General features: G+C 36.5%; 1 protein-coding gene across 1 annotated transcript; it reads left to right on the top strand.

The window, feature by feature from the left end:
• Positions 1-4,948: 4,948 nt before the first annotated feature.
• On the top strand, positions 4,949-12,262 carry SGMS2 (sphingomyelin synthase 2). Its single transcript, XM_009578062.1, has 5 exons — positions 4,949-5,403; positions 6,187-6,304; positions 8,140-8,293; positions 11,067-11,233; positions 12,059-12,262. The coding sequence occupies exons 1-5, from the start codon at positions 4,949-4,951 to the stop codon at positions 12,260-12,262; spliced, it is 1,098 nt and encodes a 365-aa protein (XP_009576357.1).
• Positions 12,263-17,187: the final 4,925 nt, after the last annotated feature.

Here is a 17,187-nt window from a genome sequence, read left to right as displayed (position 1 = left end):
GAAATGATAAGCAAACCTATCAAACCTAGTCCTGTTTCTGCATACCTAAATGTACTTCGCTCAGATCTGGTTTAGCAGTTTTCTGGTTTTTTTGGTGTTTTTTTTCCCCAATGGTCTACATGCTGTGAGGCGTACATATAGCATGGAAGAAGGGATACTATAAAAACAAGCGGAGACCTGAAATGCTTTTAAAAATAAAAAATAAAAAGAGAAACCCCAAAAAGCCAGTTTTTATTCGTTGCTGTCAAGGTAGAAGAGGCTACTTCATCGCGCTCTACAACTACCTGAAAGGAGGTTGTAGTGAGGTGGGGGTTGGTCTTTTCTCCCAAGTAACTAGTGATAGGACGAGATGAAATGGCCTCAAGTTGCACCAAGGGAGGTTTAGATTGGGTGTTAGAAAAAACTTCTTTACTGGAAGAGTGGTTAAACATTGGAACAGGCTGCCCAGGGAAGTGGTTGAGTCACCATCCCTGGAAGTATTTAAAAGACGTGTAGATGAGGCGCTTAGGGACATGGTTTAGTGGGCATGGTGGTGTTGGGTTGACGGTTGGACTCAGTGATCTTAGGGGTCTTTTCCAACCTTAATGATTCTATTCTATTCTATTTTCTAATTCTGGTCCCATAAGTAGTCCTAAAACTTTGAAGAAAACACAAACTAGCTAGCAGTTCTTTCCTGCTAATTGTGATATAACAGTATGATCCATAACTTTATCTCATGTTATCTCCAATTGTGGTTTTTTTTTTTCTGCAGTACTTTATTTACAGACCCTTTTTCTGCAACTACCAAATACAAGAATATATTACAGCTGTATCAAATGTTTGAGCCAACTTTAACAAGAGTGAATGAGGTTTAAAAATACTACTGCCTAGAAACGTTTTCCATCTTGTATATGAGTCCGTGGCTTTCCTTAATGTCGGACTAGATCGGTCTTACTGTTTTGGACGCTCTTGTTCCAATAGTATTGTTCATATTTGGAACAGCAGGCTAGGAACTACTTATTTGGAAGGCCTATGCAAATTGTAACTATTCAGTCCTTGATAAATTACAGAAGTTAAAATATTTTGAGAAATGTTGCAGAAGTTCAAATACTGGATGAGAAACACCAATTGTGAGCTAACTTTATGTGAAAACGACCTTTACGTGAAAATCGGATGACTAACAAGCTAAATAAAACTGCTTGTTATTCTTAAGTTCTAGCATAAAAAGCCAAATGTAGATGTGCTTTCTTATACTTACCTCAAAGCTGTACCCCCAGTCAACTATTTTCTTTTGAATGACAGTCAAATGGGGATGCAGAAAACTAAAGGAGCTATTTGCATGGGAGCAAGTAGAAGCTCAGGATGAACAGTTAGGACCCTTGCTGCTCTTGCATCTTTTTCACTCTTAAGATTTTCCTTGAAATATGTTGTTCCTTGTGGCAATTATGACTTCTGCTGTAATATTGCTGGTTAAGAAGCTCTACTCCTTGATGATGGTACATGTCTATTTTTAGAAGGTATTGAAGTGGTTCCAAAAAGAAAACTTGTTCCTAAAACCTGGGTGTATCCCTTACAGGAATTTTATTTCTCCTTTTGGGTAACTTGGCCAATTTTGTGTGTCTTTGAGACTCCCCCAGTAAATGTTCCATAGCTTAGAGCAATCGGGTTTGATTTTCAGACCTTAGATGTCTGAAAGATGGCCAGGTCTGAGCATTGCTGGCTGGTTACTGAAGAAGTCTAAGGCCTACTAGGCAGTTTATGGGCATCTCCTGTTTTTGATATGGGGGAACTCCGGGTTTGACAAAAGAAGCAATAGGATATTTTACCTAAATTAATGTAAGGACAACATGGAAGCTAAAAGGAACACACCCCTCACAGGGACTTGGATGGGCATGTGAATTGGGGACAGGAAGTTGGCAGAACAACCTGTGTACTTCTGGGGAGTTCCTTTTACAGCCTGTAGCAGAGGATGATTAGGCTATTGGTGCTCTCTATCTGTCACTTCTCTGGCCAGTCAGATTGGCAGCAAGGGACTGAAAGCTTCAAGCAGAGTGTGTTTGACTTTTTCATCAATAGAGTTTCTGCTTTCTTTTAGAATATGGGAAAAACAGGTTGAAAAGGTACTATAAAGGAAAGCCTTTATGTTCTTACAGATCACTGACCAGATGATACATAGCACTTTGAACTATGAATGTAAACAAAGGTTTGACCACAGTATGCACTCTACTTGAAATAATCTTGATGAGCCATCAGAAATGGTAGATCAATATGCCTTTTATAATCCATTTAGAAGTACCAGGAAGGAACACAACTTTTTGCTGCAAAGCTGTAGGTATAATTGCTTTGCTTAATAAGTTAATATAAAAACCTGAGTGCCACTCTGCTTTTAGGTTGTTAGGTTATTGTTCGTCTGTAGTTCAAATGCTTTTTCATCTTTAAGGCTTACTTGGATGTCATTAAATATCCAAAAAAAAAAAGGCCTTCCTTAGGTATTTGTGGGGAAGAGAAGGAAATAACTAAGGTTGCTACTTACTGTGATGCTCTGTTCTTCAGTAAATGCATAGTTCTAAAAATGTTTCAACTGTGCAGGATATAAAATATATCAAGTTTTAACTGCTGATCTCTACATCAGTGACTGCTATGTATAACATGGTGTTGAGAAGAAGGGTCTTGACTTAGTAGGTGAGTGCTAGGTAGACTTGTGTTCCAAAACTTAAGCAATTAGACAGGTTCAGATACTTTTCTATACTGTCACTTAAGCGTTCTGTCGTATGCTTATCTTTAGTACACAGAGGGAATAGAAGAATGTGTGTGTTAAGAAAAGGACTCGTGAAAGTTGAAATGTTGTTCTACTACAGTTTTAAGTAAGGCTGTTACTTTTGCAGCTGCTCTAAAAGAATATTCTTGGTTGTAGGAAGCATCAGAGAGGTCGTTGGCCTGGCTGCTGGGTTAAACATCCCCTTCTCTTAGTGAAGCAGAGTTTATGGTCTGATTAGTAAGAGGGAGAAAAAGCATCTGAAACCTCCACTTCTTTCCTTGGGTGTTTTTTTTGGGGGGTGGAGAGTTGTTGTTTGGGTGGTGTGTGTGTGTGTGTTTCAGTTTTCATACACTAATTGATTAGGGATTTAGAAAAGGTCAACCAATGACAGTGGGTTTCAGAAACACTGCTGAGAGGTTAATTTAGAAATGCTTCTTGACTATTTCAGTATTATTTGTATGAATCTCACATATTTGTGATTTGAACCTTTACCTCTTCTCTCTTTCAGCAGTAAGAGCAGCAGCTAGGAAATCAGTGGGATTTACATGCTGATCATGTTAAATATCTTCTCTGTGTGTGTGGGAGGGACCAAAACACAAACACCTGACTTTCCAGGCTGTATTGGTTTTAGATTGTCCTTGCTATCAAGAGATCAGTTACTGGGCAGGTTTTTCCTAAGCATGTTGTTTTCTGTTAAGCCATGTTCTGTGATGTATGGTTAGGGAGACCGGCACCTCTAGTTTTCATCATGATGACTTAATTGTACATATAGCATGGCAAACTGTGGCAGCCTGTGTTGGCATGCAGAGACTTGAGGTGGTGGTAGTGTTGAACTTCTCTTAGAGGAACAATTAAAGAAAAGAGATAATTATAATTTGCTGGTAGATAGTGAACACTTTGTACATGATAATCATAGAATAGTTAGAATAGCTTGGGTTGGAAGGGACCTTTAAAGGTCCAACTCCCCAAACTACTTTTGCCAGGAGCTGAACAGAGTAATAAAAATAGGTACATCACAACTAGGATACGTGGTTTCACAGAACTTTAAAGATGGGGGGAAAAAATGACTTTTGTTTCGACTAGAGCAATATCAGTTCTGTAGAGGTGAACTGTGTTCTTTTCCCTTTGTAGAAAATGCTATAAAACATATGCACTTACCTGATTTTTTTATCTAATGAGATTTTACTGAACTGACAAATGCAGCCTGAAATAAATCCTGTGTGATAATGAATCTTGCTATTTATTCCTTTTAAAAAAAATCTACTTAGGCATACTTTTAAGTAATTAAAGGCCAAACACAGATCCATTTGTAGTCTGCTCTACATATAGGTTACTATAACTAAGAATCTAATCCAGAGGTATATTTCTCAGTTCTCTGAAATTTCAGACATTATTTAGTGGGTACTACAGTAGCTATGTAGACACATTTTTTTTTTACTGTTTTGGTTGAAATACTCATTTAGATCTAAGAAAATGGAGCTATCTACTGAATAGACTTCCTAGATGAATCTAAATTACTTTATGCCTTACAAAATCAAATCCTGTAGTGCCCTTCTGTTTTCTGTCCTATCACCTGGACTACCTGATTTGTGAGGACAAACCATGTTAATCTATAGCAACCCTAGGATCAAAAAGGAGATACTTTGTATGGAATGTCCCTAAGTAATAAAATTCAATATTGCTGCAAACATGGATTAGTCTTGATTCTGACAACTGATAAAGTAAGTGCTGTCATGATCATTAAAGTCTGTGGATCTTGTCCTTTTAAAAAAAAAAAATAATCCTAAATTACTACTAGCTCCTAAACTGATCAGAGATTTATCAAGTTACTCAGTAGGAACTGGCTTGAATTATTTCACAGTAACCACCTGTCTCTAGTTTGCCTTTTGACTGTATATGTAAGTAGACTTTGATGGAACTTAGAATAAGCATTTTTAAGATACTTGTTCAGTGTCATGTTGCTAGTTCTGAAGGTTCTCAGTATCTGTTTTGGTTTTTTTGCAGATGATACAGCTCTAGAGGAAAGAAAGATTCGTCTTCACGACTTGCTTTACAGTATCTGAATAGTGAAAGCACAATGGACACTTTTTAGAGTTTCACAGAAATCAAAAATCATCTAGGAACAAGAACGTTGGACTTTGAGGAATAACAGACTTTAGAGAGCCCAGAAATTGGTCACTGATAAACCTGATTTGGCCATACATCTCTGGAATGAATACCATTGAGACAGCAAAGCTTGAAGAGCATATGGAGGGTCAAAACAATGACCCTTCTAATGGCTACTCAAGACCTACTCTCTCAGTCAATGAAGAGAACAAAAATGGCACTAGCAAATCAAAGGGCTTGTCTAATGGCTTGCGAAAAACAGCAAAGAAATATCCTGATTACATCCAGATTGCTATGCCTGCTGAGTCTAGGAACAAATTTCCTCTGGAATGGTGGAAAACAGGCATTGCCTTTGTCTACGCTCTCTTCAACTTGATTCTAACAACTGTCATGATCACTGTGGTCCATGAGAGAGTACCTCCAAAGGAGCTAAGCCCTCCCTTGCCTGACAAATTTTTTGATTACATTGATCGTGTGAAATGGGCTTTTTCTGTATCAGAAATAAATGGAATGATACTAGTGGGATTATGGATATTCCAGTGGTTGTTTCTTAGATACAAGTAAGTAGCTGTATTTTTTTTTTTCTCTGCTATATGTTTTCAGAACGTTGGTTTCCCTTGTTTACTTTGGGTAGAAGAAATCTTGTGGTAGCATCTGTAGCAATATTGTAGAATAGGGTTGGCAGGAAAGTGACAAAGGGATGACTTCCTTAGAAAATGTTCCAGTGTCCATGCTGGGTACGGAAACACGGTTTCTCCTGCTTACTGAATAATGTTTTTTAAATCTGAATTTCTGACACCTATATTGCACTAGTCAAATTTATTCTGGGATTGGGGTTTTCAAAGTGTGTTTACTGACATGGTGATGTTTAAACACAGGAAATCATGATGATGTAAAAAATCTCATACAAATTTGAGGAGGAACCCACTGTCCTCTACAGCTAGACTAGAAGCTTTTTCCTTTATCTTCATTTGCTTAAACTATACATATTTAAATCAAGTAGGTGGTTATAATATGGGACTAAAGAGAAGGTCACTGAGTCGAGGAAAACTGTGCCTGACTGCACACCTAAGTTAGACTGAGGCAACATTAAATTGATTAGATAGCTTTGGTGGGAGCTTTGTGGTAGTTATGTTCTATTATGAGCTAGCAAGACTAAAACCTGAAGAAAGACTTTTTAGTATTTGATTTAGAGAAGTGCGTGGTGAAGAGCAGGGAGTGGAGCTGCTCTTTAATTCTACGGACTTAGCTATATAGTAAAGCAAGAGCTCCATAACTGTTATATGTATATCCTGTGTGTGAACTTTGTACTCAATCTTTTTCTCCCTTTCCCTTACTTTCAGATCAATAGTGGGACGCAGGTTCTTTTTTATAATAGGAACTTTGTATCTGTACCGCTGTATTACTATGTACGTTACCACCTTACCTGTGCCTGGAATGCATTTTCAGTGTGCACCAAAGGTAAGAGCCTTTGCTCCCTAATTCTTGCCTTAGTCTCTGCCTGAGTCCTTATGGCTCATTACAGCAAATAGAAGATAATGTTCCAGGTGTTATTAAATAACACAAATTACTTTCAGTTGATGTCTTCAGAAACATAGATAGTGATAAACCAAAAGTTGTGTGATACAGAAAGAGCCTCAAGCCGTTGCTGCAGTTAAGATGCTTTAAAGGAGAGTACCTATGTTGAAATAGTGCTGCTACCAAATTACTGAACTTGCTTCTGAGGCTCAAGCTAATAGCTCTAATACTGCACCAAGATTTTTTCATACATGGTGGGATACCTAAGGTCAATATTGTAATTCATAGGCTCATACACAAGCTTGTGTTGCAGTATGCTTTAAAAAAAACCAATGTTGTTATATGCTTTGTCCTTTTTCTCACACTATTTTATCAAGAGCTGTTGCAATACCTGAAGTCAGCTGCCTGTCCCTGCTTCCAACCTGCAAAAAGTATATAAATGTGACTAAAACAAGTTCAGCTATTTAAATGAGCTGATACATATAAAAACATGTACATGGTAAAGTTTTTAAAATATTCTTGTAGAAATATCGTGGCAGTGTAGTTAGGTGGTGACACAAAGGAATTCTGTTAACTGCCATCTTAGGTTACTAATGAAAAGTTGTAGGCATATAATTGCCTTGGAACAAATTATATCCTGTTGGCTGCACTGAAAGAACAGTGCACTTGAGAGAACAAGAAACAGTTTGGTTGTGCACTGAGAAGATAAGCATTTTGAAACCTAAAAATATTGCCAATTAACTTGGGGGATAAATTTGTCACTTCTTGTGTAGGATCTCATCGGTCTTGAGGTACAGCATCATGTCTGTTCAGTCTTGTTCTTTCATGTTGGGACAACTTAGGAACATAGTGGATGAACTACTTTTCTTATGAATCAGTATCTATTTGAAAAAGTTTTATTTACGTACCAGTATAGTAAAGACTCAACTGTTTTGTTCTAGTAGCTTGGGGAATGACTTTGTGTGTAGCAGACTGTGTATTAAGGAATGGGAAGGGCTAAACAAAGGAAAACTTAAATGTCTCTGCTGAAAGTGCATTTTGCTAGCATTAAAACAGGATGAATTACTTGAACTCTGGAAAAACTTGATCGCTCTTCTGGATTTCTTTTTTTTGTCCCATGTGAATATTTTTCTGATTATGAAAAACTCAGTTACCCCTTTATCTTGTTTGGTGTTTTCTTCTGGAGTTAATCTTTAAACAGCTAGGTGAAACTGAGTGTTTGCCTAGTATCGATGAGAAATCAAAAGCTGATCCTAGTGCAAGTTTAAAAAAAATAAATCCTCTAAATCCAAGTCAGTCCTGACTGAGTTTGTAATCATACCTAAAATTAAGCGAGTTTGAGGGTTTTGTTCTGTAGAAACATTGCTTGGCTCTGAACAGAATGCCAGAAGCAACATGCAACGTTGTACTGTATTGGAACTGGTTTTGAATGGGTTTTATCCATTCCGTCAATGGCTATCATGAGATACTTGACCTTACAAATTTTTAGTGTTTACCTTTCCAGTATATTCTGCATCTCATTCTCATACAATGCATATTTTAAAATAGCCTGGGAAAGCATAGACAGAATGCTAGTCTTATCAAGCTGATCTTTAGCACCTGTCAACTTTGATATGCATGCTTATTTGTTTAAGAATATGTGAAAGAAAGCCAAAGAAAATTAAGATAATTTGTGTCCTTTTCTCCCTATCTCTCCACATATGTTTGGGCAAGAAGTTTACTCAAGTCAGTTATGGTGTATCTTGAACTATTTTTGTACTTTTTTTCTGGTGTTCTAGTTGAATGGAGATTCTCAGGCAAAGGTTCAGAGGATCCTGCGACTGATTTCTGGTGGTGGTCTATCCATAACTGGATCACACATCCTATGCGGAGACTTCCTGTTCAGTGGTCACACTGTGGTATTAACACTGATCTACCTGTTCATCAAAGAGTGTAAGTGATGGTATTTAAATGCACTTTTCTTGTTCAAATCTGTTGTACTGGGAAAACACATGATAAAAGTGCATGTAAAAACTATTGCCCTCCAAAAGTTACTAGTCTGCTGTACACAGACTGTACGTGTATGGGTTTGAAATACAAAACATGAGTTCAATTGCTGAGCGAAAATGGAACATGGGTGTAGTAAAAGTGGTGTGGGCTTTAATTAGGGGCTTAATGTGACTAGACATGTCATTTTTATCTTTATATAGAGTGTTTACTGGTTGATTGAAGCAAGCTAGCTTTTCATTATTCATTGACAGGTTATTCAAATTTTGGGTAAAACATACTGTAGTTAATTATGCAGGTAGCTCTGTGCAGGTTGGCCGATACACCTTCGATGTTAAGGAATTTTTGTGGCTTGAGCACAGCGCCATTGCACACTTGTATTATATCCAGAAGCAATGTTCTTTCTTTTAAGTGTGCTGTACATCAGTTACTCCAAACAATGGAAAGTTGATTCATGCTCCTTGGATGTCTTCTGCTAGAGTCTCCTACTTATGCCTCTTGAAGTTGATAAGAATTTGGCAAGCACACAGAAGATATAGTTGGGGCTATGGTTTCCCCCTTTGCTTTATATTGCTATGGGGCATGGGGGGAAAATCTATCTGTGCTGCACACACAGCATCGATTGAAGCTTTGGAGAATGGAGCACCAACTTCTAAATCTGATATATGGTAAGCAATGCTTCTACCCTGGGAACCTGGCTAGTCATGAATGCGTAGTGGGGAGTTCCCTTTCCAGTTCACAGGTTTGGAATTGGAATCTTCTCTCCTACTGTTGTGTCCCAAACTACGCAAATGCTAGCTTGGCTCATGGGAATGTGTAATTCTCACTGAAACAAAAATAAGACTAGCCAGCATCAGTTGAATGCCTTCCTTTTATTAAAATGTTGAAGGAAGGAAGTGTTGCAGTGGTAGATTCTGCCTTAAGCAAAAAACACGATATAAAAACGCCTGTTTAATATGACGAACTTCAAATCTGTGGATGCGAGACATTCTTCTTCAAACAGTGATTTAAGATGCTGATTATAGTCTGTTGATTCTTAGGCCTAGGTCCTTCATGTTACTGGGGGAATGGCGTGTGTAACTTACCAAAATTACCAGAAGAGTATTCAGGAAAATAGCCTAATAATAGAATAGCCTAATAATAGATTTGTTGTTTGCCTTGTTTTGTGTATGTTATTGCAGTTTAATGCTGGTCGCATACTCTTTAATATCTTTAGTACCAGGAAAGATGCAGATAACCCAATACTTTTGGGGCTAGTATAACTCATGTACTTTTATCATAAGGGGTTGGAGGAATAGTATTGTACAAATTCTTGTAATAAACCCTTTGACTGCTGCGTAATTGTTAGGCATATATTTCAGTGGAGTTGTGCTGAGAAATGCATAGCCTTCCTTCTTCTGCCTGCCATATAATTAGCAAAATGCTATCTGAGCAAGGTCTCAAGCCCTATAATTGCTCTGAATTAGAGGCTGCTTATGGTATTCTTTTCTGCTCTTTTGATGACACGTCTTCAGTACAGGATGCATTCTGAGGTTTTTATTATTTCTGGCTTAGTGGATTTTTTGCTCTGCTCTTCTCTTCCTTTCATCCTTTGCTTCTTCTTATTCCCCTGCACTCCAGCTTTTTTGCCCAGAATAGTTATTTACATTTTTAGGGTTGGTATGTGTGTCTTGTTTGGTGCTGTTTTCATCAACTTCTTTAGATGACTTGTCTCCTTATTTATTTATTTATTTATTTTAAATCAGTAGATACAGATTTGTTTGCAGTGTTTTGGGGAGAGTTAAGAGAATATACTGTTTTGACACTTGCACCAAAATTTAAGTCCTCCTACAGTAACTATTTTGCATAGGCCTCTCAAACTACTACCGGGTAGGCTTGTTGAGATCAGTAGCTTTTCTGCTGGTATTGTGTGAAAGTAAAGGCTGACCATTGCTGCACAAGACAAGGGGTGCCAAAACCTCCCACTGCGAGTGAAATGAAGCCCATTAGCCTGTCAGAAGTTATGAATGGTCATTCTGACACCCAAGGCATTTTTCAGTGGGGAAAGAAGGGCAAGGGAACTTTTCCGCTGAAGTGGCTTAAATGCATTTTGAAGAATAGCTTCACTCCCATTCGTTAATCTTTAATGAAAGGGTATGAATTCACATACTGTACTTCCCTGTACAGTGTATTCTGTTTCACAGAACAGAGGTTTCATGCAAAGTAGTTAAAACCTAGGAATTAAAATAAGAGTGTCTTTTCCTGTTTAATCTGTGATCTCTGCTCAGGTTATATCAATTCTAGACATTTTACTTGAGTGTAAGTTTACTTGAGCATACACTGTAAAAAGAGCAGAGATGAAATACACACAAGTAAAATAATCAAAGTGTATGTCTTGCCTCAATTCTGTCTCTTCCCCTGCACCCCATACCCTAGAAGTGATTTAACTGGAAAACTTACTTAATTTGACTAGAAAATGGTGACAGTGCTGTCTATCTCTAACTGCAAGCTCATCTTGGGTTCATTTTACAAAGTAAGAACACCTCAGTAAATTTGCATAATTCTTTAGTCTTGTTTTCTGTGTCAAAACAGGGTTCTTATACCAGTGTGGTATAAATGAATTATGTTTTAAAATTTAGTAGCCTTAATCTTTTTTCTTTCCCCTTCCCTTTGTGGATCACTATAATAATGTATATGGCTTTTTTGTGTGTGTTTTTTCCATCACCTCCCTATTTCACAGATTCACCACGTCATTTCTGGTGGTATCACTTAATCTGCTGGCTAATGAGTGCTGCTGGCATAATTTGTATCCTTGTTGCTCATGAACACTATACCATAGACGTCATCATTGCTTACTATATCACTACACGGCTTTTCTGGTGGTACCACTCAATGGCTAATGAAAAGGTGAGTGGCAAATACCTTCTAGAATCAATGTATAGCCTGCATTTGTTAATACTGCTCAAAGGTCACAATTAGTTCTTAATTTCGAAATAAAAGTAGAGGTGCCATATTGAAGTTTAAACAAATTGGGCAAGGAGTTTCACTTTACTGTGGTTTAAGTAAATATTTAATAGATTAAGATGTTCTTTTTTGATCTGTGCCTGTTAAGTTATTTCAAAATTTATTTTTTATAAAGTTATTTTTAAAATTCCTGATATTTTGGCTTAAAAACATCTTTTTTGAACTTCAAGGTCTTGTTGCTGTAGTAGATGTATAGAATAGCCCTTGTTTGTCTAAGCTTGTGAGTAAATGGTAGTTTAGTAATAAAATTTCTGACCAACCTAAACTACCTAAACCATCCTAAAATTCTAGTGACAGCTCTTCTGTAAATGTCACTAGCAGTACATTTCTAAGAAATGAACACTTTCAAGTAGGAGCATAGCTCTCAAGCCATTTCAATCTAGTTTTCAACTATTAGCCTTCAATGGAAACATGACATGCCTGAAAGGACTAACATTCAGAATGACCCGAGTGTTTTGTCTCCCTAAATTTTGTACAGCAACAAAGCATCTGTTTGTGTTAGATGTTTAGTTTATAGTATACATTTGGACTATGATGTATATGCTATCTCAATACTCTGTTTTTTCTAGGCTAAATGCATCTTGTCTTTGCAGAAATGCATGCAAATGTATTGTCTGTTGTAGTTGTCTTGACTCAACATAATTGATTATAATGCTTTAAACTGATGGTCTGTTTCCTTTTCCTCTTCACTTATTTGTGCCAATACAGACTTTAAAGGTTTCTTCGCAGACAAACTTTCTCTCTCGAGCATGGTGGTATCCAATATTTTATTTCTTTGAGAAGAATGTGCAAGGCTCTGTTCCTTGCAGCTTTTCCTGGCCAATATCTTGGCCTCCCAGCTGCTTCAAATCTTCATGCAAAAAGTATTCACGGGTTCAGAAGACGGGAGAGGACAATGAAAAATCTACCTGAAGAAAAGAAGGAAAGCATCTGCTCTGTGGTTTTTTTTTTGTTGTTGTTTTGTTTTGTTTTACCAAAACATTAATGCTGTAACCAAAGTTCTTAAGAGGACTACACTGTAACTGAAGAAGTGGACCAAGCTTCTGTGCAATTGATTGGAAAGACAATTGTAGACACACATGTTGCCATTTCACATGTTTTCCTATCATAAGGCTGTACAGACCTATTCTACTCTTCAGTGCTAGTAGAATGCACCACTGATGGGATTTTTTTATTAAAGAAAAAAATGGAGCAGGACTTCGCTTTACTAATGAGATAGAGGTGCCAAAGACCACATTAACACTTTTGTTACTAACTATCACTCATCCACAGAAGCACCCAAAAATCTCATCTTCAGAGTTCTGGAGTGCGTAAGGGCAAAAACATGCTAAAATGTAAAGGCACGATACCGGCGTATCGAGGTATATAAAAAAATAACACAATTGTGGGAAGTGGTTTGTTGCATTATTCTTGCTAATGAAGGTAAGGCCTTTGCGTGACTGGTACAGCTGGAAGCGAGTCTTGACTTTTTTTACACTCTGAGGGTATGAATATCTTATGACCCTAAAATACTACTTACCACCATTATCTCCCGTATATTCTACCATATACCAATTTTTACATTTTTATTAGTAATTTTATATTTAAACTGTTGTGCTACCTGATGACTTTGCAAATTAGGAATAGCTGCTAACATCAGAGCTCAAGGAACCTAAAATTTTGTTTTTAAAAAAGGACACAGTTTCAAAGTATAAATCTTTAATTGCAGTTTGGCCTTGGGTATATAGCTGTACAGTGCCTATCAGTGTATGTACATGCATATACACACAAAAGCACACACTGCTGTGTAGTTAAACACGTATTAAACTAAAGAGTGATTATAGAGTTCTTAATTCAGGCAAAAGCCCTACAGATCTCATCTGCTTGAGGAATGCAAGGCCAGGTCCAAAATAGGGCTATATTTAAAATAAACTTTTTAATTTTAGTAGCTATCTCTAGCTGAAACTATGTAGCAAGTTTGCTTGGGAGCCGTAGTTCTGCATTGAATTTCTTTTTTACTTGTTGGCACATGCTTCTGTGAGTGACTTTAAAAAACCAAAAAAGTGCCAAGGTGAATACCTACAACAGTAGCATTTCTTCAATTATTGCCTAAAACCATTTCATATTAAATGATGCTGTGGTAGAACTCACATACAGATTCCTGGTTTTTTTCCAGGGTTTCAGTCCAACTAAAATGGCTATGTAAGCAAGTTGGCTGAGAATGTGGGAAATTACCATGGCAAACATGTAACAAAGCCACAAATTAACAACTACCTGGTTCTTGTTGGTTTTTATTGTTTTGTATTGTTGGGAAAACAAAGTAGAAAATTAGCATACCATGTTTAACCATTTATGTTCTGTATTAATTTCTGCAGTTAACTCAATTTTATTTTCAAATCTTCAGTAAAACTGATAGCAAAGATAAAACTGCATTTAGTGTTGAAGTGATACTAATATAAAGGAGATGCTTATTTTAAGAATGTCTTGAACTGAGTGACAAGTGTGAACACAGTTTAAATAATGACAGCTTGTTTTTAAAAAGTCCATTTAAAGTTATAAAATGCAATACAGAGTATTCAAATACACTATTTTTTTTTTCATTTAAGGGGATCAATTGCTATGAGTTGTACATGAGAATATTATTAATGTGCATTTCAAATATTTTTGTGCGTTATCAAAGTAATACAATAAACAGTGTTCCTTACAATATATCTTGGTAAAACTTAGCTAAGAAAGAAATTCTGATGTTTGGTTTTGTTATTTAAAATAAGCTGCTTAGAATCTTATAACATGCCCCTGGAAGTTTTGTGTGTATGGGCATACCTATGTTTTCATTTGCTTGCTCCTGGCAGACCTTGAGCAGCTAAAAAGCCAGTATCAAAACACTTATATGAAAGTCCCTTTTTCTGCATCATATAAATGAATCTGTTCGATGTCAGTCTGTAAATCTCCCAAGATACTCGTTATATCAATACTACTTCATAGAGCATAATATTTTTTTAAAGCTGAATTCCAAGCTTTGTGATATCTTAAATACAGTCATGTTAAGCCACTTGTAGTAATACTATCTTTTAGAAATCGTGAATGAATTTCATTACTGGTAACCATGCCTTGAAAATAACATGATGAAAAGCATTCCAGTAAGGAGCTTAAACAGTGATTTTCATCTGGTGGCTGAATAATAAATACTTTCATAGTCTAGATGGCTATTTTTCTGTATAACCACCACCATGTCTCAGTGGGATTTCTGTAATATATTGGCAAAGTAGGATTTCTTCATGCAGGATGAGGTGTTTGGGTTTTTTACACTTATTCCTATTTCTGGAAGAAAAAATATGGAAGTGATGAAATAGAACCAAGTAAAGATTACGCTTTTGTCGGGCAGAGTGAGCTTTTCGTTCTACTGCTGAATTTGATAGAACCTTCTATTGTAATACAAAAGGAAGGTTTAAATGGCAGCCTTAGCTCAAAATACTTGATTCCTGTTCTGGCTCGGACCTCCCTTAAGTGCTTAATTTTTTTCCATTCTATCAAAGCCTCAAGATGCTGTGTGTGTTTAATTAGCAGAAACCCCCACTTCTCTACTATCTCAATAGCTTTAAATTTCTTTTGCAAACTTGGATGGTATAGATGTATTTGAAGACTCCTTAGGCAAGGTGATAAAATGGGGTAAGTAATGGTATATGCTAGTGCTTACTGCTACAGTAATTTATCCAACACAAACCACAGCTGGTACATAAAAATTATTGATTTTAAGAACTGAGTGATCATTGTATATAAATACTATGAAGCTGAAAACATGGTTTCATCCTAAGAGGAAAAAGGATTGCAGTGGGTAAAAAGAACAGGAGAAACTTAGACTTCATTTAATGTACTGATCACTTGATTGTAGGCTTATTTGGGCTGTATATGCCCAGTGTTTTGCAGTATGTCATTGTAATTATTTTTTCCTGGAGTTACAATAATAATCTTTCTTACAGATGTGACATGAGCTGCAGCTGTACTGTGACTATAAATAAAATGCTCCTTCTCTCTACTGAAAAGCATTTACATGTTGAACTTCCCAGACATTTTTAAAAAAAAAAAAAGACGGCATACTTGTACACCTGGCATATCAGTATGACTTAGATGCTGTTGGGTGCTTTGCATTTATGAAACAAGCTTTCTTAAATGCCTAACCTAAATTTAAACCTGGATTTAAAAGGTTAACTTGAGCATTTAAAGAAATGTGCTGCTACGTGGTCATGCTACAGATGCGTAATTCCAATGCCAGAAATTATTAACATACTTGAAACCATTGTAAATTGACATTTTTATGGTACGTGCTTAGCGCTCCCATGTGGACATAAATGGTACTAAATGTTAATTATTCTTCACTGCTGTTTTCTTAGAATGATAGCTGCAGGTGGGGTAGTAGCAAAAAGACCTGTGCTAACGTTGCTATGAACTCTAGCACTGGATTTGCTTCTCTCCTTAAAAAAAAAAAAAAAGGGTGAGGGAGAGAAGGAAGGAAAAAAAAAATCAAGGCTGTATTTATATGTTAAGATACACTACCTTCATGTAATAGAGAAATAAAACTCAATAACAGAGACAGAACTGGGAAGTATTTTAAGAGATGAGAGAGAATTCTCTTAATTAGATTATTGCAAATCCACTTATCTGTATCTTAAATCAGAACCTGTTCAAACTCTGGCTTTCTCCCATCAGTAGTGTCTGGCTAGACAATTTATCCTAAGTTGTTTGGTACTAACCCAAATTATTTTCTCATTTCAATAGATACGAAGTATGATTTACAGTTCTAGAGACCAGATCCATTAACTGCAGTGCAAGGTGAAGTCTTTCCACTTATTTTAAATGAACTTTCCTACAGCTCAGTTTTTTTTTAAGTTAAAAAAAAATCTTAAAAGATTCATGGGGTAACTTTGAAAACATGTTCAACCTATCAGATGTACTGGAACCATTTTTTCTTACTGGCAGACTTAACAGCTGTAAAGCTCCGTTGTCATCTTGATATTTTTTACAACATGTGTTTTGGACTTACCTAGAAGTCTTCTATAGGCATACAAAATTAGAGTGATACTGTAAGATTGAACACTCCTGAATGTCTTCTATACCAGGCATTGTAAAATCAATGTCTTAAATTCAGTTACTGAAAAAAGGGGTCTTAAAATAAATACTTCTGTTGGACACCATTCAAATGAACGTTGCTGTTTAAGTGCACGTGAGAAAAATGTCCTAGTGTGGCACTGAAGTAACTTTGTGTATCTTAGCCTTCATATGCTACTTTATGATGCTTCCCAGTGTCTTTAAAAAAAAAAAAAAATTGTGCAGAGAAACTGAGAATGAATACAAAGGCCTTTTGTTCTAGTGTTTACAAGAAGAAGGAAGATGAAATAATTGAAGTAGATGGTGATCATATATTGCTTTTTACACCAAATTGAGCTACAACTACACCTAGCTTCTAAGTAATGTAGGATTAAATTCTTTATGTGTCATAGTGCTCCAAAAAAAACCTATAAGGAAACAGGCAGTATTAAGCATTTTATTCTACAGTATGGATGTGTGTCTTGTGCTGTGGACTGTGCTGGTTATCATCCATAACTTACAATACAAAAATAAAACCCCACTCAGTGAGAGATGCTTGGAGATTTTAAAATACTTAAACATGATTAGCAAATTTTCATAAGCTGTTCCTCCAAGCTGTCACTAATAGTTTCTAAAACAAGAAGAAAGTGCTGCAGTGCTTAAAACGTACTGAAGCTTTTTCTAGTTGGCTCAAGTTTCCATGGATTTAACCATTTGATTAAATCTTACTAACCTGGAAAGTAGCAGGTAAGAATTTCAGGCTAAGTACAGGT

This window comes from Fulmarus glacialis, unplaced genomic scaffold (genome assembly GCF_000690835.1).
Source record: "Fulmarus glacialis isolate BGI_N327 unplaced genomic scaffold, ASM69083v1 scaffold33775, whole genome shotgun sequence".
Taxonomy (NCBI): Eukaryota; Metazoa; Chordata; class Aves; order Procellariiformes; family Procellariidae; genus Fulmarus; species Fulmarus glacialis.
Note: the sequence above shows the minus strand (reverse complement) of the source record. Positions and strands in the feature narration are given on the sequence as shown.

Coding starts and splice junctions, on each gene's coding strand:
- SGMS2 (XM_009578062.1), top strand. CDS start 4,949: ATGAATACCATTGAGACAGCAAAGCTTGAAGAGCATATGGAGGGTCAA. Junction 8,294..11,066: donor CTACCTGTTCATCAAAGAGT/GTAAGTGATGGT, acceptor CCTATTTCACAG/ATTCACCACGTCATTTCTGG. Junction 11,234..12,058: donor ACTCAATGGCTAATGAAAAG/GTGAGTGGCAAA, acceptor GTGCCAATACAG/ACTTTAAAGGTTTCTTCGCA.